General features: G+C 38.6%; 1 protein-coding gene across 1 annotated transcript in view; it reads left to right on the top strand.

Annotated features, from left to right (window-relative positions):
* The window catches only part of NEB (nebulin), a 185635-nt gene that overhangs the window by 125018 nt on the left and 33328 nt on the right, over positions 1-27289 (top strand). Inside the window, exons 108-134 of the mRNA XM_016151113.2 lie at positions 57-164; positions 2309-2422; positions 2743-2940; positions 3261-3365; positions 3997-4101; positions 4937-5044; positions 6164-6271; positions 7426-7533; positions 8094-8198; positions 8301-8405; positions 8885-8983; positions 9328-9438; positions 12323-12427; positions 13082-13186; positions 13447-13551; positions 15582-15686; positions 15851-15955; positions 16591-16695; positions 17678-17782; positions 19109-19213; positions 21389-21493; positions 21855-21962; positions 24006-24110; positions 25705-25809; positions 26235-26339; positions 26950-27054; positions 27143-27253. Of these exons, the coding sequence (XP_016006599.2) occupies positions 57-164; positions 2309-2422; positions 2743-2940; positions 3261-3365; positions 3997-4101; positions 4937-5044; positions 6164-6271; positions 7426-7533; positions 8094-8198; positions 8301-8405; positions 8885-8983; positions 9328-9438; positions 12323-12427; positions 13082-13186; positions 13447-13551; positions 15582-15686; positions 15851-15955; positions 16591-16695; positions 17678-17782; positions 19109-19213; positions 21389-21493; positions 21855-21962; positions 24006-24110; positions 25705-25809; positions 26235-26339; positions 26950-27054; positions 27143-27253 (2958 nt within the window). The remainder of the gene's footprint in view (positions 1-56; positions 165-2308; positions 2423-2742; positions 2941-3260; positions 3366-3996; positions 4102-4936; positions 5045-6163; positions 6272-7425; positions 7534-8093; positions 8199-8300; positions 8406-8884; positions 8984-9327; positions 9439-12322; positions 12428-13081; positions 13187-13446; positions 13552-15581; positions 15687-15850; positions 15956-16590; positions 16696-17677; positions 17783-19108; positions 19214-21388; positions 21494-21854; positions 21963-24005; positions 24111-25704; positions 25810-26234; positions 26340-26949; positions 27055-27142; positions 27254-27289) is intronic.

Below are 27289 nucleotides of genomic sequence, written 5' to 3' on the forward strand. Positions count from 1 at the left end.
GCAGCTAATCAGAATGCATGTTTCCATATTCACAAGAAGATTTTTAACCCCTACAGAATCTGTACAAAGAGGCTTGGGATAAAGTGAAAGCTACCAGCTACATTCTGCCCTCCAGCACCTTGTCCCTGACACATGCCAAGAGCCAGAAGGATCTAGTGAGCAATGTAAGTCAAATACAAATGTGATAGCCTTCTTACCCACTCTCTGCCCTCCCCTGCTGTCTACTCCCAGGATTTTTCTGCCTGATACATGTATTGTCCAAAAGTACCCACAGTACTTCCATAGGGTTATACCAGCAGGTAATTCCAGATGCTCAGTCGTCACAAACTCTGTGCACTTAATTTCTTCCTCTCAAAGGCCCTAAAGTCTAGAGAGAATCACAAACACTTGCATGAAGGACACAGATGTGGCCTTTTAGGCTACCTGCCTACAAATAACATAGATATACTATTACAGCCAGACGTGAGGATAGATGGAAGACATAGTATACCATACAAAATAGACTCTTTTTAAATAGAATTATGTGGACTGTAGTACAAAATAAACCAATGAATGTGATGACTGGTTATTACACCAGCCTTGAATAAATGATTAAAAAGTAAATAATTATCTTTATAACTATGAAATATAAAAATTTAAAAATCTTTGAAAATCTGCTTTTTTAAAGTGGAAATTTTCTTAAGATAGACATGATCGTAAAATATCCTAAATCACATGAGCTGTTTAAAAATATAGTATAAAGTCTTATGATCTTTGCCCCATTGTCCCTAAAATGTTCTTAGGCAAAATCTTTTATTATAAAATTTCCTGTAATTTTCAGTGCAATTCTAATAAACGCAGTTCTCTTTTAGAAACTTTACCTCTTTTAGAGACTTTTATTTCTTAATTGTGAACATTTTATATAGCATTCTAGAACAATATTTCTCAAAACTTTTTTTGACCAAAACCCACAGAAATTTATTTTATATTGCAAATCAACACACACACACACACACACACACACACACACACACGCCCCTGAAATTTATGTAAGTTCTTCTGACATATTTTAATGAAGAGTATTTACTGCTACACTAAAGACAATATACTCTAATCATTTTAATTATATTCTATTCATTTAAAAAGTTAGTGACCCAGTAAATGGACTTTACTACCCTCTAATGGACCTAGAGATGCATAGTTTTAAAAAGGATTTTGTTAGATAGTATATGAAATTAATTTAATTCTTACCTGGAGGAAACTGAGACACATGACTTTGCCCAGCCCCAACAGTTTGGAAGACTGCAAACAGACTAGCCCAAAGGAGTCAGCTTTTCATTTGGGAAGAGAAGTTTTGTAGGTAGGATTTTAGAAAGCTCAGCAGGGAATTTTTTCTTTAGTTATGAAAAAAAGTAATAGAGGCAGGATTTTCGACAACATGTTTTTGGAACAAGGTGTGACACAACAAAATCGATTTCTTAAATAAGGGTTCTAACAGTTTTTTTTAAGCTCTTTTGACTACAGTCTTCCTTATAGATGAAGAATGGGTTAGATGTAAGGAACAAGGGAACCAATGTTCTAGAAAATACTGATAAGAATTTTGGTTGGTTTCCAGTCAGTGAAGAGCTTTGCAAGAATTCTAACACCAATACTCCCATCTCCCATATTTTTACTGAGATGTGGGCCTCTGAGTTGTGAGAGTATTGTTATTTTATTATGTATGAGGAGATGATATCTTAGTCTCTGTAAGGGCATTACCTCCTAGTTCAAAAAATCATGCAGCATTAATTAATAGGTAATATGGCTTACAAACGAAAAGTTGGTTTTCCCATAGAAGTTGGTTGCACTGTATTTTTGGAAAACCTTATAGAACCTGAAACTCAAAGATTGTGTCTCTTAAGCACCAGGCTTTCTGGTTATTAAAAACAAAGAAATTCCTGAGCACACGTTTCATCTTTCACTTGTGATTAAGAAAAACAAAGCCATTATCCCAGAAGAGATTATTTAAAAATTACATAATCTTTGAAATGAGTTAGTCCCAGTAGCAGTACAAGTACTAATATTAGTATAAAAGTATTAGAAAACAGCAACTAAAGTTGTATAGCTCTACGGTTTAAAAAGTACTTTCAGACATAGTCTGATGTAAGCCTCAGGATAACCTGTGGCAGGTACGACTGCTGTACCTCTACCTCTGTGTACAAATGAGGAAAGAAGCTCAGAGAAGTGGTGACCCCAAGTTGGCTGGATTTCAGAGTCTCATATTCTTATAACAATATAGATCCATTATCCCCCCAAATTGTGTTTCTTCCTTTGTGCTTTTTCTTTATAGATCAAATATCGGGAAGACTATGAAAAGTTCAAAGCTCTTTATACTTTACCAAAAAGTGTTGAAGATGATCCAAATACAGCACGATGTCTCAGAGTTGGCAAGTTCAACATTGATGTAAGTAACTTCAAAGGGCTTACTTCAAATTGAAGCCAAGCGATACAGCCATCTATTATAAACAGAACATTTTCTATTAAACAATGCATGTGACATTGATTGTGCATAAGTGAAGAAGCTAAGCGTTATTTCAGCCCATGCTGCTTCCCCCACCCCCACGAATCCATAGAAAGTGTTGGAAAATTCCAGTCCCCACCCTGCCCCTAAATGATTGCTGTAAGTTGGTCTTCCTGACTATTCTGGTATATAAGAAAGCCATGTGTTGCCATGATGCTGAGAACAGTTTCCTGTGTAACTGGCACATTATTTTAACTTCACAGCGCTTGTACAAGTCAGTTTATGAACAGAACAAGATGAAAATTCACACAGTACCCGACATGGTAGAGATGGTTACTGCGAAGGATTCTCAGAAGAAAGTCAGTGAGATTGATTACCGCCTGCACCTCCATGAGTGGATTTGCCACCCTGACTTGCAAGTCAACAGTCACGTCAGAAAAGTCACGGATCAGATCAGCGATGTAAGCCCATTGCTTACAAATGTCTCCTCTCCCCAGCCCCACATGCCAATCCTAAAGAGAAACAAGCTCACCTATTTCTTCACCTCAGTATTGTTTTTTCTCTATAACCATGGGTCCTACTGGAATTCAGAGCTGTCCCTGGAAACAAGGCTCTGTGTGCCAATGTTTCCATGGCACCCTTGACCTCATTGCATAATGCTTTTAGTTTTTATTCTATAAAGTCATGCTTAGTCCAGAGGGTGCCCATCCTCAGTCTTTGATGTTAAAGTTACAGTGAAATTTTATCTTGCTGATCCCTTTTATCTGTTTCCATTCTCTAGATTGTATACAAGGATGACCTCAACTGGTTGAAAGGCATTGGTTGCTACGTCTGGGACACTCCTGAAATTCTCCACGCCAAACATGCTTATGATCTACGCAATGACGTTAGTGTGCCTGTTTGTTTGTTTGTTTTTTGGTTTTGTCTTTTTAAAGTATATTTCCTTCCCTACGTAGTCTAGAGTCAAGGGGAGAGTATGTAAAGTATGGATGTTGTCACAGACTAGCTGTGTCTTACGTGGTTATTAGGATGGCTGAGCTGTAGAAAGACGCGAAGGAATAGAGAGCAGACACATCACAGGGATGCATATAGCATTCTTATTCAACAATGCAGTTGAGCTGTCCCACTGTTCTCCTCTCTACTTTTTGGGCTATTTTAGAAAAATTAGTGAGCTCATAATTTTGATTATAGGAAAATCTCATTTGTTAGGAGTTTGTGATGCTACAGACAGGATCTATTTGTAAAGAAGGGATTTTCTGTGCAAATTAATACCATAATCAAGATTTCAGAAAGAAAGCTGTAGTGTTCCTAGAAGAACAATTGTCAAACCTCCTAGAAGACTCTGGAAACTCCATAACAATAAGCATTGATTATACCAATTGTCATAAAATTCAAATGTGTCCTGGTAATGAATGTAATAAGTGCCATGAGTTAAAAACAACCAAACCCTCTGTGAAAACTAGAAATTTCTAAGACATAAATTGTATAACACTGGTTTATTTTCTTCCTCTTGGCAGATCAAGTACAAAGCTCACGTGCAGAAAACAAGGAATGACTACAAATTGGTCACTGATACTCCAGTCTATGTTCAAGCTGTCCAAAGTGGGAAACAACTAAGTGATGTAAGTGCCCGCGGGGGAAGTTACTGGCAAAAACAAAAGACTGGGCTGTGTCTGGCTTTTCTCATTGGGAAGCCAGAGTTCTAACTGGGAAACCAGAGTTGGTACCTTAGAAAGTACTTAAGATTCTGCTCTTGTTTCCTAAAACCCAATGTGTTCAAGTAGCTCCCTGGGGAGGAGTAAAAAGTGATCTAAGTCTTTAAGGTACTTGATGTTTCAGAGCTTCCAAAGTTGCTTTTTGTATCATTGTATCGAGGGCAACAGTTTGTATGTTACTGTCTAGACCTAATATATTAGAGCTAACTAAAGTAGAATTAGAAGGAAGTAGGCTCTGAAGTTAGAGATGTGGATGGAGTCCAGCCTCAGCCACTCAATCTATGAGGCTTGGGAAAAGCACATAATCCTCTGAGCCTCAGCATCCTTATCTGGATAGTTGGAAAATGGATAGAAAGTACTCATTATAATGCCTGACACCGAGCAGGCAGAACAGGTACAAAGCTGCTCTTTTTTTATTCACCCACAGGTTAATAAATAAATATTATCCCACCGATAAATTAGAATATTGAGACCGATTATTCTGGAACTTGTAGTGGCAAAATGTCGACTCTTCTTCTTCTTATGTCTGAGCTAACTCCTCCACTTATTTCTCAGTATGGAATCTATACCCTGGCTCTGGTCCCATGGGACAAGGCACAATACTATATCAGAGTTCTCTAGGCAGAGCGAAGCAGACCACTTTAAAAAAAAAAAAAAAAAAAAAAAAGACTTGGGTTTCCATTTACTTAGCTTCTTTCTAACAATGCTGTCTGAATCAACTCACTCTGCTCTCTGCACCCAGGCTGTCTACCACTACGACTACGTGCACAGTGTCAGAGGCAAAGTGGCTCCAACTACAAAAACCGTGGATCTGGACCGGGCCCTTCATGCGTACAAGCTCCAGAGTGAGGTGAGCAGTGAGAACTCTTCCAAGTGCCTGGCAGAAATCCAGAACACAGCTTATAAAGGCTAGGCTATTGGCCTCTGTAGAAGTGACCCCCACTTGGGCATTTTCTCAGCCTGGACTTGTAAATTGTAAATGCTGTTCTATATTGTCGATGCTATTGCATTCACATGAGTTTTTTTAAAAAGCGAGAACTGAAAAACCCCAGTGCATAGCCTGTCTTCCCTCTTGGCTGGCAGGGAGCAAGCAGGCAATGGGCATTTGGAGCAATGTTTACAAGTTATAATGAAGAGGGCCAACTATCACACTGCTCTCAGAAAGCATAAAATCAAGATGATGACGACAAGGCATATAATCATAAAAGACTATTAACAATAAAAAATCATAAAAGACTATTAACAATAAAAAATAAAGCTAGAAATTGCTCGGAATTCAGATGAGAAAGAACCTGGATCCCGCTCTCATATTTAATATCGCTAGTCTGTGTTTCCCGATGGTGCTACTTTGGTTTCGACCTTTAACACTACTCTCTTACATTGACTGTTAGAAGTAATTTACTTTTTAATATTTTAAATACGATTCTTTCTCCTATAGCTCCCCTGAAAGACAGACTATTAAGGCCACAGACAGAAACTTCTTTCCACCTTCTGCCGGGAATATGAACATCTTGCCCACTTCATAGCCTGAGGGCAAGGCTGTGTTTAGGGGGGGTAGTATTCCAAAGATGGTCTTATAATTATGTTTGTCTCCGGGATTAGTGATGTCTTGAGTATCACCTAAGGGTGGGGTGTACAGCAAAGGTGACACTCTGACTGCCTGTTTTCTCTACTTTTCCCAAATTCTTGCAAGATGCCATGCAGTCAGCTAGGCATATGTTCTGAAGCATAGAATTATTTTCTATAAGCAACTCCGCTTGCTCTCTTTTTCTAAAACAATTGATTAACAAGTAATCTGATTCATTGCCCAATTCCGAGAGCGTATTTAATTTCTCTGAAATCAGTTCAGTGGGCATAAGTATATCAAGTGTCTAATCAAAAACCCAATATGAGCTGGATATAGCTTGTTTAGCTTAGATCAGTTATTTGATATAGATGTCATTTAACCTGTTCTTTTTCATTCTGGCAGAATCTGTACCGAGGAGCTGGCCTGCGCTCTCTGCCCACTGGGTATAGGCTTCCAGTTGACACCCCTCACTTCAAACACTCCAAGGACATGCGATACATGAGTAGTTATGTGAGTGCTCATCTCCTCAGTTTAGATGGGGTCTAAATAGGGAGGTGGGCACTAATATTTATGAATAGCCTATTCTCATACCCCTAACCCCACCCTGAAGGTTCAGCATGATAAAATTACAGGAGCTGAGGAGGAGGGCAGCACATTTGTTAGAAGTGCTCCTTTAGTGCAGCAATGCCTGAGCAGCCCAGTGGGTAGCAGAGGACTTTCATGGGATTGCCTTTGCACGACTCAGTTACCTTGGCTCAGGGTTCACGGCTACCATGATGCCTCTACTTCTCAGATGAATCCCAAGCCATGTACAGGAAATGCAAACTCACACAGTCGCTACTGATGTGTGGCAATAGTATTGTCTTCCTTCTGTAATGTTTCATTGAAACAGTATTACATTACTGTGTATTTCTTGCCTAGCTGCTGGCTCCAATACTTGTCTCACTACTTAACCTCTGTACCCATTTCATAGAAAGCTCAAAGGGGTAGATATGCTCTCACTACCTGTAGCTTGCCCAGGTGTTAGCTCTGACACCAACCTTCTCCACTTTTTAAAATTGCTAGGTGGGACTTGGTGTATTTACCTCAAGGCCAAAGCCTAGAGAAGTTTTGGATATCCCAGTGACTCCAGCCTACAGACCATACCCACGAAATAAGCTAAAAAAATAAACTCTGTCTTCCACGTTGTCCTTCAAAGTCTTGGGAATTGAACCTGTTGGCCAAGCAGTGTTCAATAGCCAGTAGCCCAATAACACGGTTTCCAAAACAGAGTCACAGATTTAATCATCTAACATGTAATTTTCTAATCTACTCATAAAGCTATTCAGGCTTTAAAACATTCTCTTGTTTCTTCTGTGCATTTCCAAAATCACTAGCCATTTGGGACTGAAAATATAGATTTTTCTTGCATTTTGCATACCTGCCTAAAACAGATTTTATCCAGACAACCTTGAATTTTATTCATTTCTGGATCTGGCTTTATTAGCCAACAAAATAATTTTCAAGACTCAGATTGTTACGGAAATTATGTCAATGGATTTTCCTTATACCTAATGCTTAGAGAGTAATTTTCAAATGAAAGTGACAACTCTTTTTTACTTGAAAAATGTAATGCTTCTCTTTGTTTACCTGTCAGTGATCTCATTCTGACTTTGCTTTTGCAGTTCAAGTACAAAGAAGTTTACGAACACATCAAGGCAAATGGGTACACCCTTGGCCCCAATGATGTTCCATTTGTCAATGTCCGGAGGGTCAACAATGTTACCAGTGAGGTACTGTGAGTGCTATCTCTATGGGGAAAATATTGTTCTACAAAGACCATGGCTTTGTTTGAAATGCATTAAGAATTAATTGTATTTTAGATATAAACTTACATATCAGCAAGGAGTAAGAGGGTCTTTTTTGTCATCATTTTGATACTGGTATCCCTTGACAATGTTTTTCTATATTTGGTAATGCCATTGTAGAGACCCCATCCATAGATTATAATGCAAAATGCAAATTCATTCTTTTTTTTGACATTTGTATTCGAAAATCTTTAATAAGTTTGCATTTTAATTTGACTCATGACCTTGTTTTTCTGCATAAAAGCTTGGTTTGTATATCTGATCCTACTTAAAATGATCTGATAGAAAGTAGAAGACTTTGTGCTCTAAATTCTTCACCTACATAAAATAAATATTATTTCCTCTTTTTCCCTAATCTCAATCATTTTCTATATTCTCAATCTCTCCTCTCATGTCTCTTTATGTAAAATATTTGATTGTTGATCAGCAATAGATGCCCTCGTCATCCAGTTCTAAACAACTGGGATTTTTTTTTTTCGATGTAGAGGCTGTATCGACAACTGTACCACAAACTGAAAGACAAGATTCACACCACCCCTGACACACCTGAAATCCGACAAGTCAAGAAGACACAAGAGGCTGTCAGCGAGGTGGGTATTTTCTTAGGAGAGAGGACAGGCCATGGAACCCAGGGATAAATGTCCACTATGCAGTCTCTAACACATGTGTTTCTTGGCATTGTTTTCCTTTAGTTGATCTACAAATCCGACTTCTTCAAGATGCGGGGTCACATGATCTCAATGCCATACACACCCCATGTGCTCCACTGCCGCTACGTGGGAGACATCACAAGTGATGTGAGCATCTCAAAGGGCCTTTGTGGAAGACTCTTACCAAGAGACCCACTTGCATTCAGCATTTAAGCCAACCAGTGTTCTTTTAATAGTCTTTTCCACTGAATACTTCTAAACTGATTGTACGACTCGAAGATGAAACAGTGAAGAAGCACATCTCTACTCCTACCCCTTTAGGCAACTTCCTGCTGCCATTTTTCCCCCCAGGATATTTTCTTCTAAAAGATCACTCCATTCTATCTAGGCTTTTCCTCCATTAGTACAATAATGAAATAATATCCGGGTTCTCTCCTCAGCTCACAGTCAAAGATTTAAATTTAAAAAGCTGTAATTTATTTGAGTGCAAGCAAACTCAGAGTACAGGGTGGGTATGTTGAACCAAAATGAAAGTAACATCGATAAAATTGTGTCGCTACTCTTTCTTACTTATTCTTGATTCATATTTGCTCATGACCAGCTACATTTCTATTTTTGCTGCACAGATTAAATACAAAGAGGACTTGCAGATTCTAAGGGGACTGGGCTGCTTCCTGTATGATACTCCCGACATGGTCCGCTCCAGGTACCTGCGGAAGCTCTGGGTGAGTGCCCATCTTCACAACATGTGGCTTCCCATACCAGCTTCAAGGAGCTGAACAGGAAAAAAAAAAAAAATCTTTGCCTGCAGCTACTTTTAAGAGGAAATTTTTCATTAACCCGCTTGAGCAAATCACGATCCACTTAAGATGGTCTGTGTCTCCTGTCAAAGGAAATGAGCTTAGGTAAATACCAACTGTTTTTGTTCCTGCCTGGGAAGACATCCAGGATGAATGGCAGGTCAGCTTGACTTGCACATGCCAGCCACTTAAAAGACAATGTGTGATCATGACATGCAGTTCCTTCGATGGTTAATCGACTTGTATTTTCATGTTTGGGTTTTTTTTAGTCTAATTACCTGTACACTGATAATGCAAGGAAGATGCGAGACAAATACCAAGTGGTGCTTGACACTCCAGAACACAGAAAAGTGCAAGAACTGAAGACACACCTGAGTGAGGTAAAGACGCTAAACATTTTACAAAGGAATCATTCCTCTAGTGACCATTTTTCAGACAACTATGCTAGTCAAAAGCTCCCCCCTCTGCCTTTAATTACAGAGTAGTCTAAGCAAGTCAGTTGATCTCTCTTTGCCTCAGTTTATTTATTTTGTCCACTTTTAATGAAATGAGAATATTGATACTTGTCCTGCCCCTGATTGTGACTGCTGAGAGTTTATATGATTTTATCGACTAGAAAGTCCTTCTGTTTCACACTATCATTGTAGTCTCCAAACTGAATTTATTTCAAAAGCTTCTCTTTAACTCCTGCTATCAGGAACCCTAATCATGGAAGTACCATTTGAAAAGTCTTCAATGTCTTCCTACTCTACTTCTCACTCAATAAGTCCTAACTTACTTAAATTTTAAAAACTGTGATTTATTTGAATATCCATCATTTTCATCTGCCCACCTGGCACCGAGGCTCCTGTTTTATGGCAATTAATTATATACAGATCTGATGCTGTCACCTAGACTCCTGGCTCCTTAAGGATTGGTCCCCATTTTATTTAGATGTTTATCCCACAATGCCTTGGCCGTAATAGATGTCCGTGTTTGCCAAGGACTAAATCTGCTTTGCGAAGGTAAAGGAATTCCTAGCCCCACACTAGAAGGATTTGACAGGGGATGAGGGGTGTGGTGTTAGAATCAGGAAAATTTGGGAAGCACTAGCTTAGTTAAAAGTTTGAAGGAAGTTCAAGTTATTGACTTTTGAATTGTCTTTGAATTGTACATATTCTCGATACATATAAATTTGTAACACTAAGAAGCAAGGATGTTGTCCCAAGAAGTATAAACAATGCAGACCTAAGTAGAAGGGTAATATAATACAAAGAGAATTATAGAAACGACATAGGAGAGTTGGGTCTTAGTCCCAGATTTACTTCCAATTTGCCGTGTGACCTTGTATAACTCAAAACTTCAACACCTCAATTTCTTGAGCTAGACAATTGGACTAGATAATAATTTGGGCTCCATTAACCATAATATTCTATGAGTTTGTTTACTTTCTTTCTTTGAAATTCATCCTGGAAGAAACAGTAAATTTTTAATTAGTTTGTCTCCTTTCTTTCAGTAGTAACATCAAAAATAGACCAAAGCAGATAAGCTCATTTTGTTTTGTTGGCATTTGTGTCCATCATTAGAATTTATTTGTTATCTATTTGTACTTTCTAGTTTTCCTTGTTATAGTAAATTCCCTCAACATTTACTAGAAGACTACTATTTTTCAGATCTTTTATCTAAGCACAAGGTGACAAAAGGATGCTATAGCAGAGCCCCTGCATTCCATGGGCTCATAATCTGTAAGAAGAAACAGACATCATTATTATAAATGGTATTCTATAGGAGTCATCAAGACAGTATGGACTGTAGGAGCTTTCCAGGCAGATAAGACGGGGGAAGAACATTCTAGATGGTACATGAAAATGGGTATAATGAGTTCTAGAAATTGGGAATAGTTTAAAATAGCACATAGGGAATGTGGAAGATTGTTGGGAAGTGAGGCTAGAAACAGGCTAGAATCTAGGTTATGAAAACTTGTAGGTGCTGTACTAATCACCTAGGGCTTGATGAAAATTCATCAAAGAATTTTTCTAAGTGGGATAGATCTGAGCATTAAAATCTGCTTTAAGAAAATTATCTTTTTCAGACTTGCGGAAGGTGATGAGCCACGTGGAGTGGTCCAGTAGAGGATTCGGGAGGGTGGTTTAGGAGGCTCTTGTGGATGTGCAGAGAAGAAATGATATAGGAGACTAAACCAGGGCACCGGCTGAGGGAAAGGAGAAGGATCAGATTTAATAACGAGCAGAAAGTTAGGAGCCCAGGATTCATAACCATCTTGATGTGGGAATGAGGGAGAAGGAAACTGAGATATGACTCCTCAAGTTTCTGGCATGGGTGACTGGGAGATCAAGGAGCCGGTTAGCAAAATAGAGAAAACAGGAGAAGCAGATTGTGCTGGAGATGAAAGTAATATAAAGAATTCTACATTGATAAGTCACCTAAGTTTAGAACTTATTGAAATTTTGAGTTTGGAGCTCAGAGAAGACACTGGATATATAGATTTGGAAGTCATCAATCTCAAATGGATGGTTGAGGCCTTGGGTACTAATGAGACTCCTTGAGGAAAATATGTGGGGTGCAAGGGGCCACTTCTTGATGCCTTTTGGGGAGGGCAGAACCATGGCATCTGAGATGGAAGCCGCAACCTGAACACCTAGGGGAGAATGGCGGAAGGGAAGGCAGGGAAGAGAGTTTTCAGGAATGAAACTGCTCAACAGTTTCAGTGGCTACAGAGACGCATTCTTGGATTCAGCAGTTGTAAAGCTTTTGGTAGTCTTATTGAGAGTGACCTCATTGTTGTGGTTGGGTGGAAGCCAAACTATCACCTTAAGAAATTAATCAAGAGAGAAAAAGAAGAAACACGTAGTCTGCCTGATTGTGAAAGGAAGGAACAAAGCTGTCTGTAGAGTCTGGTAAGGCTTAATGAAGAAAAGGACTTGTCTGTTGGCAGATGAAAACAGGGGGCTAGAAAAACAAGAGGTTACAGATGTGGAGGGGAAGGGGGTAACTTCTGGAAAAGGGTCCTGGAAGGGACAGGTGAGAAGGAACACAGCATGAGGCTTGAATCCCGGACAGGCAACAGAATGTCTCTGATTTTGACAGGAGAGAAAAAAAGAAAATGAGGGCTAGAGAGGTAAACAAATTATTGGTTTATTAAGCAGAAACTGAGATTGTTGTGGTGGGAGGGCCAATGCTTCTTCTATGAAGTAAGCAATAAAGGCATCTGCAGAGAAGATGTCAATGAAGCAGAAATGATGGTGATAACTGTTTTATGTCCAGCTGGTGTACAGAGCTACAGGCAAGAAGCTGAAGTCAATCTTTACTTCCATTCCTGATACTCCTGATCTCTTAAGAGCCAAGAAAGGGCAGAAGCTTCAGAGTCAGGTAAGATTAATAAAGAAAAATTCATAAACCTGCCATGCTGGCATCACAGGGGATGGTTATATGTGCCCAGTCACTCTTGATGAGGAGCAGCCTCTCATGTCCATTAATTTCAAGAAGTAGTTTTTGTCCGGGCCATCATAATTGTGGTTATGTTTCATGTGAGCAGGTAATGCCATGTCTTCTTTTCTAAGTGCTATACAATTTTTGTCATTGAATGAGTAGTCTGTGGACTCCAGGTAGTAAAAATAAATTTTGCTTGATGCATTCCATAGGACCTATCTATTGTCCACAGACAAAAGCAACCACATTTCATACATTCAGGCAAAAATGGAAAAAAAAAATATGTTGAGGGCTCTTTCAGAATCCTTTTGTTCTCCTATTGGCATTCTTTATTATATGAACTATACCCAGCAGTAAGAACATTAGACAACTGGAGTGTGAATATGCATTCCGAATGTGAGGCACAGAGAGAAACGAACAGAAACACATATAACAAACAAACAAACAAACAAATAAACAAACAAACAAAAAAACACAAGACAACGACCGGAAGCCACCAGCCTCCACTTAAAGGTTAAAAATGAATAAAGAAGACTGAATACTAAAGAAGAACTGTCTTGTCTCTAACATCTGATCCCTATTCTGGTTATTTAGTATCTGTATGTTGAACTTGCCACCAAAGAGAGACCCCATCATCATGCTGGAAATCAAACCACGGCCTTGAAGCATGCTAGAGACGTGAAGGACATGGTCAGTGAGGTAAGCTGAGAATTTGCACCAAGGCACTGGGTTAAAGAAAAAAATCCTTTGTGAAAACCTTCAACTGCTGCTGCCTCTGATCAGAGAGCTCATTTCTGTGAATTGTGCTCAGCAAAATCGAGAACAGAAGGCAGAGCTGTTCTCCTATCAAGCATGATAACGCTGCTTCCCTAGGCAGGATCTGTGACATGGCTGTGAGCTGGGAGGGGTAAAAACACTTGAACTTAAGTTTGCCTGTCTCTTTTATCTTTATTTCCTAGACAAAGTACAAGATTCAATATGAAAAGATGAAAGACAAGTATACCCCGGTTCCAGATACGCCGGTCCTCATCAGAGCCAAGAAGGCTTACTGGAACGCCAGTGATGTATGCATCTTTTCCTTCTTTCTTCTGTTGTGATAGGAATGGCTGAGGTTGAGTTACCTGAGAAACAGAAGGTATTGCAGTCATATCCATAGTTCAAAGCCCCGGCCTGCAACATAGATTAGAGAAAAACCAAAAACAGGGGGAAAAGGTACAAACAATATTAGTTAAGGAAAGTAACTAAGAATAATGCCGAGAGATGCTAAAAGCCTGTTGTTCTTCTCATTGCTCTTCTGGGAAAAATATTATCCTTTCTTGTAATTCTTTGGTATCATTTCCTAGGGATACTTGAAAACTAATTGTTACTTATCCATAAAATTATGTTCTTGGAGCCAGCCAAACATGGTTTCAAATCCTGATGGTGTCACTTGACTCAATAATCTACCTAATTTTTCTGAGATTCTTTTCTTGTATGAGGAATAAGGATAAAAAGTGATCATTAAATTAGAACAAGTAAGACAATGTATAAAAGATCCATAGCACAGTGCTGGGCTCTTAGCTGACACTCAGAAAATGTTCCCTTTTTTGCTTCATTGCCTAAATCATGCTAATGACACATTTGTTAGAATTAAGAGGGACAGACTTTCACTTCCCATATCGCATGATCAAGGACAAGACCGCCTTTAATCATACTGAGATTGTCTGTTAATAAAGATATGAAATTAATCCAAGGTAGATGGCCAGTCTTTACCAGTTTTGTATCTCAGAGCCCACATGCAAATGTATGGCGCCCATTACCAGAACCAGATCTCTTAAGACTGGACATTTCAGGACTTAAATTCAGCCAAAAGCTCAAGCAACCTCATGACCCTTCAACTTAGCAACATAGCTCTAGGATTTCAAGGCATCCTAGGGTAACCTAGAGTTATATCCTAGAGTTACAGTGACCCCCCCCCCCACCTCCCAAATGTGAAAGGGTCCAACAAATTGGAACGATTTTGTCAAGTTTTCATTTGGAGTTGAGTCTGCTTGCTGGAAAGAGGCAATGCCAATTTGCTTCACGTATAAGCTAAAAAAATTATATGGTGCCCCCAAAATCTATCCTCTGGGATACTTTTAGTGTTCCTTTGACATCTCATCTCTCTCACTTTAAAATTACTGTTGAATATTAAGTTTAACCAAGCTTACTCTGCATTACTACTGTTATTTGGGGGCGGGGGGGGGGCACACTATGAAATTGTCCCTGGAGCTCATTATACCCCATTGTACAGCCCCATCCCTGGGGCTTTGTCAGTACCAATATTGATGCCTCTAATCTTTAAACTAGTCCAGTGTAACAAGAGTGGCATCTAGCATTCGGCTCAGCTCATCTTCCCACAAGTAGAGCTAAGTGATCTTATGAAAGTAACCATCTGAAAAACGAAGAAAAGAAAGACATCTTTATTATGTGTTTGCTCAGCTACCCAAAAGGAAAACACCTGTTGAAGGTTGGGAACAGACTGTGTGGAAATGTACCCATTTTGTGTAGATGAGATGAATCTTCTACGTATTCTTGGGTTAAAGTCAGAGCTGTTGTCTCTTGAAATACCACAAAGATAAAAATCATGATGAAATAAAATTTTAGGACTGCTTCATGGAGAAGGCATTTTAATACCAAGAGTTAGAAGCAAAATCTTTCTCTCCTTTCCATGTATGTTAGTATGTCTTGGGCTCAACAAGGTTATTGTTGTTTTTTCCTTTTTCCCTAATTAGCTTTTGTTTTGTTTTATATTTAAACAAACTTTTTAAGTAATTTTTTATTTATAGAAATTTATAAAAATAGTACAGAGTTCCCATATAGCCTACACTCTCCCCAATCATTAACACCTTACATTACCATAGCATATATTTGGCACAACCAATGAACCAATATTAATACATTATCATTAACTAAACTCTATACTTTATTCAGATTTTATTAATTTTCTCCTAATGTCCTTTTTCTCTTCCAGGATGTGAAATTTATTCATGGGAAGACCTAAGAGAGAAAACTTAAGAGAGTTCAGGCTTAACTTGGTAGTTTTTCTTAATCCATATGCTTTTTCTGTTTCCAGCTACGCTACAAAGAAACGTTTCAAAAAACCAAAGGCAAATACCACACTGTGAAGGATGCTCTGGACATTGTTTATCATCGCAAAGTCACAGACGACATCAGTAAAGTACGTTCCTTATATATTTCTATTTGTGTGGGGTTTATTAACCCATGATCATTTTTTTAAAATGTCATCCATTTCCTAATGCTCTCAGGAGACAAGTGCATTTTTTTTTTTTTTATGTTAACTTTGGTTCAGGCTTCTTAGCTGTCTTTGCATTTTCGCCTCAGGTGAAATACAAGGAGAACTACATGAGCCAGTTGGGAATCTGGAGGTCCATTCCTGATCATCCAGAGAATTTCCACCACCGGGCAGTCACCGATGCCGTCAGTGATGTGAGTCTTGAAATCTTTTATTTTTACATATAAATTCATATGCCTATAGAGCTAAAAAAAAATCAAACACTGCATAAAAACTAATTAAACACTTGACTTAATTTTAGTTTTTCTGTATGGATGTTTAAATTACAAAACTCATTGCTAAATGAGTGACCTTTAATTTTGGAGAGAAAAAATACATTCCAATTTATAAACCTAATTTTTCTTCTAAAATATTATATCATATTACCTGACTGGAAGTGATACTTCATCTAAGCAATAACCTATTTTCAATCAATTGAAAAGACAACTTCATGAAGCAATTAAGACATGTAACAATGCTCATTGAGAAAGAAATTTTGGCTCTCTATATGAAAATACAGCTGCCAAGTTAATGATATACTTTCTAGGAAAGTACGCCTGTTAAATCTGAATTGCTTTAATTAGTATTAAAAATGAAAATGTCCATATATAATAAAATACACTTTTAAATGAGCAGAAAGCAATATTATTAGAAACTTCCTTTAAATAATTATTTAAATATTTTATTATTCTATATGCCTCAGTGGTCAGAGCTTCTATGTGTTCCACTTGTATTGATCCTAACCTACTGCTATTTGGAGATCTTAAACTCTTTGATAATGTTCTCCTAGGTAAAGTACAAAGAAGATCTGACCTGGCTTAAAGGCATTGGTTGCTATGCCTATGATACTCCAGACTTCACTCTGGCCGAAAAGAACAAGACTCTCTACAGCAAGGTATCTCTACTCAAGGATAATGTCCACATCTATTCAGTGTATATCAGTGCCCACAGAGAGAATTAGCACTGATGATAAAGCTCTTCATATTTCCGCCCCTGTTCTTGGTTCTAGACCCTATAATCAAAGTACATACTGAACTGTTCACTCAGGACCTGACTAGTGTCACCATTTATTTTAATCTGATAAACAGTTGTCTCAGTAAAACATCTCATGTCTCTTCTAGAATTCTTGCCCTATTAATATGTCTCTGAGTGATTTATCTTTTTATATCTGACATATATAAAGTGAGATTATTTTAATCCATAAACTTGATATGTGACTCGAGGCAAATACTTTTGTTTTTATGACCTCATTTGTCTATTTCCAAAAAAAAATAAAGCAATTAGATTAACTTTTTTTGAGTTCTAAAAACAAGAGTCAGCAAACTATTCTAAAAAGTGCCAAATAGTTAATATTTTAGACTTTGTGGGCCCCATTCATTCTGACACATATTATTTGTTACGATTCATTAAAATTATAAAGAAAAAAACATTCTTAGTTTATAGGGCTATTTTAAAATAGGTGGTGGTCTAGATGTTAGCCCAACCTCTGCCCTAAAATATTATGATTATCTGATTAATTCCTGGAAAAATATTTCAAATTAATGAACTAAAAAATACCTTCAAGTGCACATGGAAATACTTTCAAAGTAAAATAATAATCATTATAATATAGAGAAACAAAGAAGGAACTGATTGGAGTTTTTGCCTAATTTGGAAAATAGATCAATTTGTCATACATTCAATGAAAGCATGTATTTTAGGGTGAGTTTTCAAGAAATCCAGGTGAGTATATTTTTCACTGCCTTAAGAGATAGAATACATATTCAAAAATTACTTGTTAGCTCTATGAATAAATGATCACAATTGTATAAGTTAAATGGTATGTCTCATCCTTAAGATAATCACAGTCCGAAGTAACCACATTCTGTTTTCTCTAGTATAAATATAAAGAGGTATTTGAAAGGATGAAGTCAGATTTCAAGTATGAAGCCGATTGTCCAATCAATAGGCATTTCAAGTATGCGACTCAATTGATGAATGAGGTACGTGCGACCTGATCCAATTAAGCCTATTCATTTCCCTTTAAGAAGTTTATAGAGTTATTTGATTATAACCTGATATATAAAACGACAGGAAAACCATTTTAATTACTGATTCAAGATAAAGATATGGAAAGACTCTAATAATGTCACCATCTGATGGGCTCTGCCAAAAGCAATAATAAGAACAAGTGAAGGGACTGTCCAGAGTAGTGTGAGGGCCCCACAGCCACCATCATCTCTGCGCTAGCAAAGGGCAGACAGCCCTTTGGGTGATAAGAGCAAGGAGATAAAGAATTTCGTTGACTATCAGCTCGACTCCCTTAAACATGATGTTGTGCAGAATTGGGAGACACGGAAGTTCGAGGTTAATTTAGGATCCCTTACTAAGGCACAGAAATGGCAGTAGGTGGAAGTAACCCCTAGGGGATAGTTGTAATTCAACATTCAATTGTATTTGCCATTGATACTCATACATTGGTGCAGAGAAGTATCCATTTGTACTGAAAATATTCCTTTATATATTCTACCCAGATTTTCCTGGAACTGTCTGCAATAATTTAAGTTAAAGTTAAATTAAAATGACTGAAAAAAGTGAGCTATTAATTGACTTATGTTTAAATGGTTTTATATTTAATTTCTTATTTTTGGATTTTCCACAGATTTATTTAAATTCAAAATTAGAAAATTAGTAAAATGTATCTAAAAGTGTGTAGCCAATGGTATATTTACTTTAATATGTGACTTTTTTGATATTTTTATTGTTTTTAAATTTGATTTTGTTCATTTTCAGTAGATTTCCAGGCTGGACCACTCTGAAGAATTACTGTTAGTAGCTTCTTAGAATACAGTCTTGATATATTTTATTTCTATTTTTCAAATTCACAAAGGATTTCCAGGTCTCTTTTATAATCAAATAAATTAACTGGCTTTAGAAGAATATTATAATTTGTTCATAAATGTTCTTTTTGATTCTCGCAGCCTTAGAGGGTAGATCTATAGCTTGTGAGAGCTTTATTTTAAATACAACTTAAGATGCCATAAAACATGACAGCGCTAACAGCATCATTTGCAAAGATGGAAAATGTTTAGGAACAAGGTACTCCAATTTTGGTCTCATAAATCAGGTCTATCCCAAGCCCCAGCCTTCTCCGAGATCTTCCTTCACTTGACTCTCTTTGCCTCCCTGTTTTTATTACCCCGGATGCTTTGGGAGCCCACCTCCCAAAATGACATATTTCTGGCTCTCTGGAGTGTTTTTATCTTGGGACATTTCTATGTAGCCTTGAAGTTGTACTCTTGCTATAATTTAATCTGATGTCTGAGCAGAAAAAATACAGAGCTGATTATGAGCAGCGGAAAGATAAATACCACCTGGTAGTCGATGAGCCTAGACATCTGCTGGCTAAGATCGCAGGCAACCAGATCAGTCAGGTACTGTGATGGGGCTGTTTGGACGGCCCAGGCAGGACTGTGCTCCAGATTTCTCATGAAATGTCGTTCTGTCTGCTGCAAGGATGTCATAGGTTCTGCCTATGATATTGGGATGTCCTGTTTCAAAGTATCTGTCTAGCCACCCAAAGAGCCCATGAGCTATTTGAGTGTGCCAGTCCATGCCATGCTCTGTGTCCTCACATGTGCTGTAGTGAAGATGAAAAGCTCGGTCCTCCTACTCTTTATTCTTCTGGAGACCCTACTTATAACTTGCATTTATAAACTGCTAACTGAGTTGCAAAAGCAGAAACAAAGAAACAAATGAATGGAAGGAAAGAAAACAGAACTCCCTACTGTATTTTCCTACTCCAATGATGTCTTCTTTTCTATAAGGCAATTTTGGTGGCACTAGTTATATCATTCCCCATTCACAAGGACTATGAATGGTCAACTGCAAGTATTGCAGTCATTCTATGTAGCATTATAATGTATTTGGTGTCTTCATTCACACGCACATGTGAGCACATAAAGTGTGTCTGCCTACATCTCTTCACTCAGAGGTGATTGGGATATAGAGCCACGTTCTTAAGTCTCTTTTGTGCTTCACTGCTCTTTGCATGAACAGAGAAAATATAAATCTAGTGCCAAGATGCTTCTGAAACAAGGATGTAATGAACTTCTGCGTCCAGATATGTTGACTGCCCTCTACAACAGTTACATGTGGAGCAAGGTAATTTTGGATGTGATGTGAAGAAGAGATTTAGAAGCCTTCGGGATCACATTCTGCATACCTTGATTTTCTTCCTCGTCCCTTGCCCAAACTTGTTTCTCATGATAAAGCTGCATAAAAATATCCATTCCTTGTCAATGAACCCTGGCTGTGGCCAACTGCGATGATGCGACAGCCATCATCTGTACATCATCTGACACCTTTGAAACTCCTAGTAAGATTAACTGACACTTTTTCAAACAATTTCCAAATGGATATAACATTAACTTACATTTTTCAATATATTTCCCCCTAAAATAAGCTCCTTAGAGATTGAAGATATTAATTAGATTCGACTGCATTTGAAAGACCTGAATACTTAATGTTTTTATCTAATTTGGCCATTGTTCAGTGGTCAGCACCACTGTACCGTGTAGGGAGATGAAGATTACAACACAGCTCTTTGAATATCATCCATACTCATGGCCCTTCTTGAGTTTAATGCTGAATTTGCTAGGTTATTTTTAGCATGTCTGTCCTCTCACACACCTGTTAACAACATTGCTGATAACATTACCTTCCTACAAGGTCCATGGAAACACACGCCACTACCTTTCCATCATATGCTGAAAAGTAAATTTGAAGCAGTAAAAAACAATGATGATTGCTTAACTACTAGATACAATGTTAATAAAATGCCATTATTTTTCCGCACACAAAACATTTTTAATCGATCTTTTGTATTAGTAACTTCTTTGATCACCTTAGTTTGACATCAAATCAACGCATGGAATGAGGGGGATGAGGTCTCCCTATGAATATTCTACTTGCCTGCCACTATTTTTGTCTCCTGATATGATTGTCAAATAGTTGTGCATGAAATTTGGTTGTGCTGTCTGCATCTGTTCTGCTTGAAACAGCTTGTGTGCATGAAAGAAAATCATGGCTTGGAAATTACGAAAAATGAATATCTTTTTTAAAATGATAAATACTTTAAATTATATATACTCATTTTTTACTTTACATATGTTTCGTCTTTGATATGGAAACATACCTTAAGAAATCGTATGTATTTGATGCAGCATATTGTAAGTGAATAATTACTTGTCAGAGTTCAGAGAACACAAGTCTAGTCCTGGCTCTGAGATTCAGTCTATATGTGCCCTTAGCTAGTCTCTTCACCTTTCTGGGCTTCAGTTTCCACATGTACAAAATATATTGAAAATATCACTTTTATCATTATTCATATTTGCTACTCCATTTCTTGATTGCTATCAAATATAGATTTATATTAAACATTTTCAATGAGGATTTAAAAAGAAAGCATGACACCATTCCCCACATCTGTGGTTTATATAATCTACTATTATATAAACTGTAAGACTCTCTCAAGATGAAAATTAGATTCCGTAAAGCTCTCTCTTTTACTTATTAGAGTTAACTTGTTCTTTTCTTCCACAATTTAGATAGAGTACAAGAAAAAATATGAAAAATCTAAGGACAAATTTACCTCAATTGTGGACACTCCGGAACACCTGCGTACAACAAAAGTTAACAAACAAATCAGTGATGTAAGTATAGGAAACACTGAATGGATTCCCAAACTCAGGGGGCATTTGCAAATGTGGTGGGACATTTTTGATGTCACAATGTGTGGAAGATTCCACTGCCATTGAGTGGGAGTAAAACAATGTCCTGCTGTGCTCAGGACTCCTCTTGTACAATAAAAAACTGTTCCAACTGAATTGGCAGACGCCCTATTTTAGAGGCACTGGGGCTTCAGCAGAAAGCATGAAACTACCTGTTGAGTTTATAGAATTCTCTTTTTTTTATATGTATTAAAAAATTAAAACCCCTTTGAGTTTGTATTTTTACATTACATTATAAATTGAGATGCATTACACTGTCTTTCTGCTTTTTCATCTCATTTAGATACTTTATAAATTGGAATACAACAAGGCCAAACCCAGAGGCTATACCACAATTCATGACACACCCATGTTGCTACATGTCCGGAAGGTCAAAGATGAAGTCAGTGATGTAAGTACCGGATTAGTTTTAGCCTCTCTGATGTGATATAACAAACCTCAGTCCACTTATCTGTTTCTGCATATCAATCTCCCTAAAACTTAGTGTCTTAAAACATCAATCATCTTTTTTGTTCATGATCTGTGAGCTGACTGGCCATAGCCAAATGGATCTTCTGAGGCTCAGGTGGGCCAGGACATCTGGATGGCTCACTCATGTAGCTAGTTGGCTCTGGGCTGGGAGCTTTAGCTGTTGTATAGACAGGAACCCCTCCATGGGCCTTTCCATGTGATTTGGACATCTCATAACACAGTGGGTGGGTCCAAGAGGCTGAAGTAGAAGCTTCCAGACCAGTTAAGGGTTACTCCTAGAACTGACATGGGTCACTTTTGCAATATTTGACTGGGCACAGTGGACACCCAGGTTCAACAGGTGAAGAAATAAATGCCACTTCTGGATGAACGAATGGCAAGGTTACATTGTGGAAAAGCATGAAAGGAGTGGATATTGTAGAGACCATTTTGAAAAATGCAATATGCCATAAGTGCTATTACTACTCTATAAACTTTATCTAGAGGAACAAGGTAGCCAGTAAATTCTAACACTCTGAATTTGAGGAGGAATTATATTCATAAATTTTCAGATGTATAGCTAGATTCTGGGGTTGAAACTATCATCATTGTGTTTTTTAAAAAATAGATTAAGTATTTTTAAGAACACCAGGGCTACATGGGTACCAAAATTGTAAAGGCAACTGTGGAATAGCTCATCTGAAATGCCCCAAAGCCCTGCTCTGCCCAGTGCTCAGGAATTCCTTGGCAGATTAGAAAATGTGCTCACAGTGTTGACCATGAGCAGCCGTGAAAAGTGTTAAATGCATTTGGTGCCTTGTTTATGAAGGCAGACATGTAGAATAACTTTTAAAAACATTTCGTCATATTTTTCATATTAAAATATGTTTTGGTACTTCAAACACAGACATTAGGCATTCATAAACATCTATCAGGTAGATCCTTTATGTGGAGCATCTCACTTCCTCTCCCTGTAGAAAAATGAAGCATTTCTGCATCCATCTGCCTGTACTTTCTGACTATAACCTGAGATGCTGATGAAAAATATGGATTTCTAGGCCTTTTCTCCTGAAGATACTGCTTTCCTGCATCTATGGTTAAGCGCAGAAAATTGTAACTCTTATGATCAAGCAAATTTGGTAGTACTACCAGGCTTCCTTAGAACAGTTTCACTTCATATTGAACCACATTAAAACCTAAGATCTTTCAGTGGCACTTAGTGAGAAAGCCCCGAAGAGGCTCCAGGGCCCTTTTATGTTTAAAATTGAGTGAAGCTAGAATTTCCAGGCCCAGGATGGGGAAACTACCTATTGGGCCCTCGGAGGCAAAGGCTTCCGTGTCCTTCTCCCTCCCATTCAAATCCACACATGCCCAAACTTGCTAGATGTGGCTCTAGCAGTGATGATTATGATGACTGCATCCATCCATCAGCTCATTAATTCATCACATCTTTATTGGATTTCTACGTGCCTGACACTAGGAATGAGATGATGAATGACACACAATCTTTGCCCTCAAGGACTTCAGCTTAATGAAAAAATAGATAAATACACAAATAATTATAAGACATGATAAAAGTTGGAACTGTAGGGGCACAGAGCAGCAAGACTCATTCCTTCTGAGTGGGGAAAGCATCTCTTCCTTCAGCAGTTTTCAAGATACTGTGAACTTAGAATTTTCTGATTTGGGAAAGAGAAAACACATAGGGCTGTAGCTGTGTAACTGGCCCTTTCAGCACAAGCTCATGGGACATAAACCCTGTGGCAACACCGGCAAACATACTCAGTGTGTCCTGAAGAGCTGCTTTTAAGATCTGAGATAGGAAAGTGCGCATCTGCATGGCTGCATCCATTATTTACACAGATTTATTCTGTTCTAAGGAACATTGTGTCCTATAGTCATGGCTTAAAGTCCTTGTTTTTAAAAAGTGCTTAGTAGGCTGCTATTAAAAAAATTAACTTTGTCTCTGCATTTCCTCACATAGCTGAAATACAAAGAGGTTTACCAAAGAAACAAGTCCAATTGCACCATAAAGCCAGATGCTGTTCATATCAAAGCAGCCAAGGATGCCTACAAAGTCAACACCAATGTAAGTTCCAGAAACTTCCCCAAGCCTAACGGGGTATTTGCCAGCTTCTGTAGGACATACAGAAGGACCTTTCTTAACACCTCTTCAGGTGATTGAGCTCCAGTGAGTTCAGATCAAGAGTTAGGTCCCAGAATCATAAGTAATGATGCTGAAATCTAAAGGATGCCTTTAGAGATTAGGGAAGAGCAAGGGTGGCCTAGCCCATGCCATGGACATTACACCCACTCAGCCTTCATGCTAGGTGGCCGAGAAACTATAGATTGAGTTCTGAAATGAAAGTTGTATTTTGCTAATTGTCTCAGCATCTTTCATTCCCTCCACCCTCCGTATTCTCCTCCTGCTTCATACATATACCTAGAGCCTGCTCCTTATAAGAAGAAATTTTTTCAGTCACTTGATACTGTCAGGAGCTGGCCTAGAACTTCCTTCCACTCAGATCTCCCTATGCTGACTCATTTCTTTGTTGTGGGGCATCTTAAAGCCTCGACCACAGAGGAATATGAACTTTAAAAAAATATATACAAATGGTTATATAATGCAACCATTATTACCCAACTAGTGCCCATTAGTGCCAAAGAGAACATGTATTTATTAGAGCCAGAAAACTGAAATGCCTTTAAAGGTTGTTAAATAGCTTACCAGTGTCCCGAGAGTGGAATGAGGGATGGGTAGCAAGATGGATGTGGGAACAAGCAAATGAAGTGAAATGCACATTGTAGAATCCAGGCAGTGGGTGTATGGGCATGCTCTGTAAGATTTTTGCAATTCTGTTCTATGTTTGAAATTTTTCACAGTAGTGTGGGGAAATTTTTATCAAATTGTGTACATAGATGCATGCACTTTTTATGTGTACAAATGATACCTTGACAAAAAATAGAGGGAGAAAAGGAGTGAGGAAAGAAATGGGCCTGATAGAGAAGGCTCTTCCAAGAATACTCAAATTAAATTACAGACACTTCTGTGCCTCGGATTTGGCCCAGGGCAGCTAGTTTTCCAGCTCCGATAAATGTCTAGGAAGTACACAAACACCTGCAAAGCCAAATGGCCTGAATTTGAATCCCAGCTCCACTTTTTACTAGCCATCTCACCTTGGACAGGTTATTTAACCCATTTTTCAACTGTCGATTTTATGCAGTTGTTATGAAGTTTAAATGAGTTTATATTTATACAGCATGTAGAAAAGTGCCTGGCACAAAATAATTTACCATAAATGTTTGTTTATATATATATATATGTATATATATATATATATATATATAAATTAAGCTTGAATTTAGTTAAAAATTAGAAGTGCTTGACTTTGAAGATAATTAAACTACACTGGCAGAGTTAGAAAGATTATAGAATCATTTCACTCAGAGGCCTTTAAAATGTTCAGCCACTATTTTGAGACCAAAGGGTCCTACGAGATGACCTGTTAAGTAGCCGACTAGCTGCATAAATTGTAGAGAAATTTTAATTGGGGCTCTCACTTGGGTAAAGGATCATGATCTGTTGCTTATTAAAATGCAAGATGAGTCCGTCTGTGCCATGTGCGTAGTTAGGAATTCAGCCCACTGAATGGAGTGATTTGTCTTCCTCTCGTTAAAAACAGTTGGACTACAAGAAGTTGTATGAAGCCAACAAAGCCCACTGGAGGTGGATTCCTGACCGACCAGACTTCATCCAGGCTGCCAAGTCATCCCTGCAGCAAAGCGATGTGAGATAGGAAAGACATTTCTGATACAAAAAATATTGACAATTGTTCCTAATAACCACTGTTGTGGGTGTTAACCCTCGCTCATCTTAGGTCCAAGAAGGACAGGAGGGTTTGGGAGTGTGAAAGGCAACCTCAGGAAGCAGAACAGGCCACAGATTCTAGTCTCGTGTGACTGGGCCCAGACAAATGGGTCAGAGTCCCGAGCCAGCTGGGGTGGGGCTGGGAGCCAGCAGGCTGAGGGGGCTTGGGTTTGGCCTCAGGTCTGGAAAGGTGGAGCCCAGTGTGCAGTGAAGAGCAAGGAACCCCTGCCCCCATTCTCATGGCATGCCCTCTTTAAGGGGACTCCTTACAGATTTAATCAAATGCCGGCTTTCTCCTATGCCTGTCATACTTCCACATCTTCCTCTGCCTCTCTTCCATTACAGTTTGAATATAAGCTGGACCGAGAGTTCCTCAAGGGTTGCAAGCTTTCTGTCACTGATGATAAAGACATGGTTCTGGCCCTAAGGAATTCCTTAATAGAAAGTGACGTAAGTATTCAGTCCTTGACACCTAACCTCGCTCAGGGCTGTCTTCAGCAGCACAGTCCCCAGGGGCACCCAGGAAAGGACAGAGGAGGGCTGCTACTGTAGGAGCTCAGGTGCGGGTCCTGAAATGTGACCTTGCCCTCCGCTAACACTGGCGACATGGCAGAATAGGGCGGCAGCAGTGGGAAGCTATTAAATCCGGGTGACTGGTCTTGATTTATAACTGCACCACAAGATAATTCACACGGCAAGAATTGGGAATCTGAAGGCCTGGCTGGATTTTACAAGAAAACTAATTCATTTTCTATACTGTAGTTTCCTCATCTGGAAAGGAGGAATAATAATGCCTCCTGAAAGTGCTTTGAACTACAGCTATATGTTTAAAGATTCATCTCGAGATCCATTCTGATTGTTATTAAAACCTCAACTTGCAAGAGATAAAGAAAATCCTTTTTGTATATTTTCCAAGATTTCCAAACATCCAACCTTCTATCTTGTCAAATGTTCTTACTGTGTCAATAATGCTCTTCTCTCAGCTCTTTGACTTGGGAGCCTAATAAAAATATGTAGGAGACCCAGAGGAGCTCAAAATATGCTTTTTTCACCCCTGCAGCTGAAATACAAAGAGAAACATGTCAAGGAAAGAGGAAGCTGCCATGCCGTGCCTGACACTCCCCAGATCCTCCTGGCAAAGACTGTCAGCAATCTGGTGTCCGAGGTAACCCTCCAGCAGCCATATGGCCTTCTTCCATCTGGGGCTAGTGCCCAGCCAGACACTCTAACGAGCTCTGTATGGATTCCCTCAGAACAAGTACAAGGACTACGTAAAGAAGCACTTGGCCCAGGGCTCATACACAACACTGCCAGAGACGCGGGACACTCTTCACGTCAAGGAAGTGACCAAGCATGTCAGTGATGTAAGTGACCAGCCCCGGGACTCTGGGCAGCAGCAC

This window comes from Rousettus aegyptiacus, unplaced genomic scaffold (assembly GCF_014176215.1).
Source record: "Rousettus aegyptiacus isolate mRouAeg1 unplaced genomic scaffold, mRouAeg1.p scaffold_m13_p_2, whole genome shotgun sequence".
Classification (NCBI taxonomy): Eukaryota; Metazoa; Chordata; class Mammalia; order Chiroptera; family Pteropodidae; genus Rousettus; species Rousettus aegyptiacus.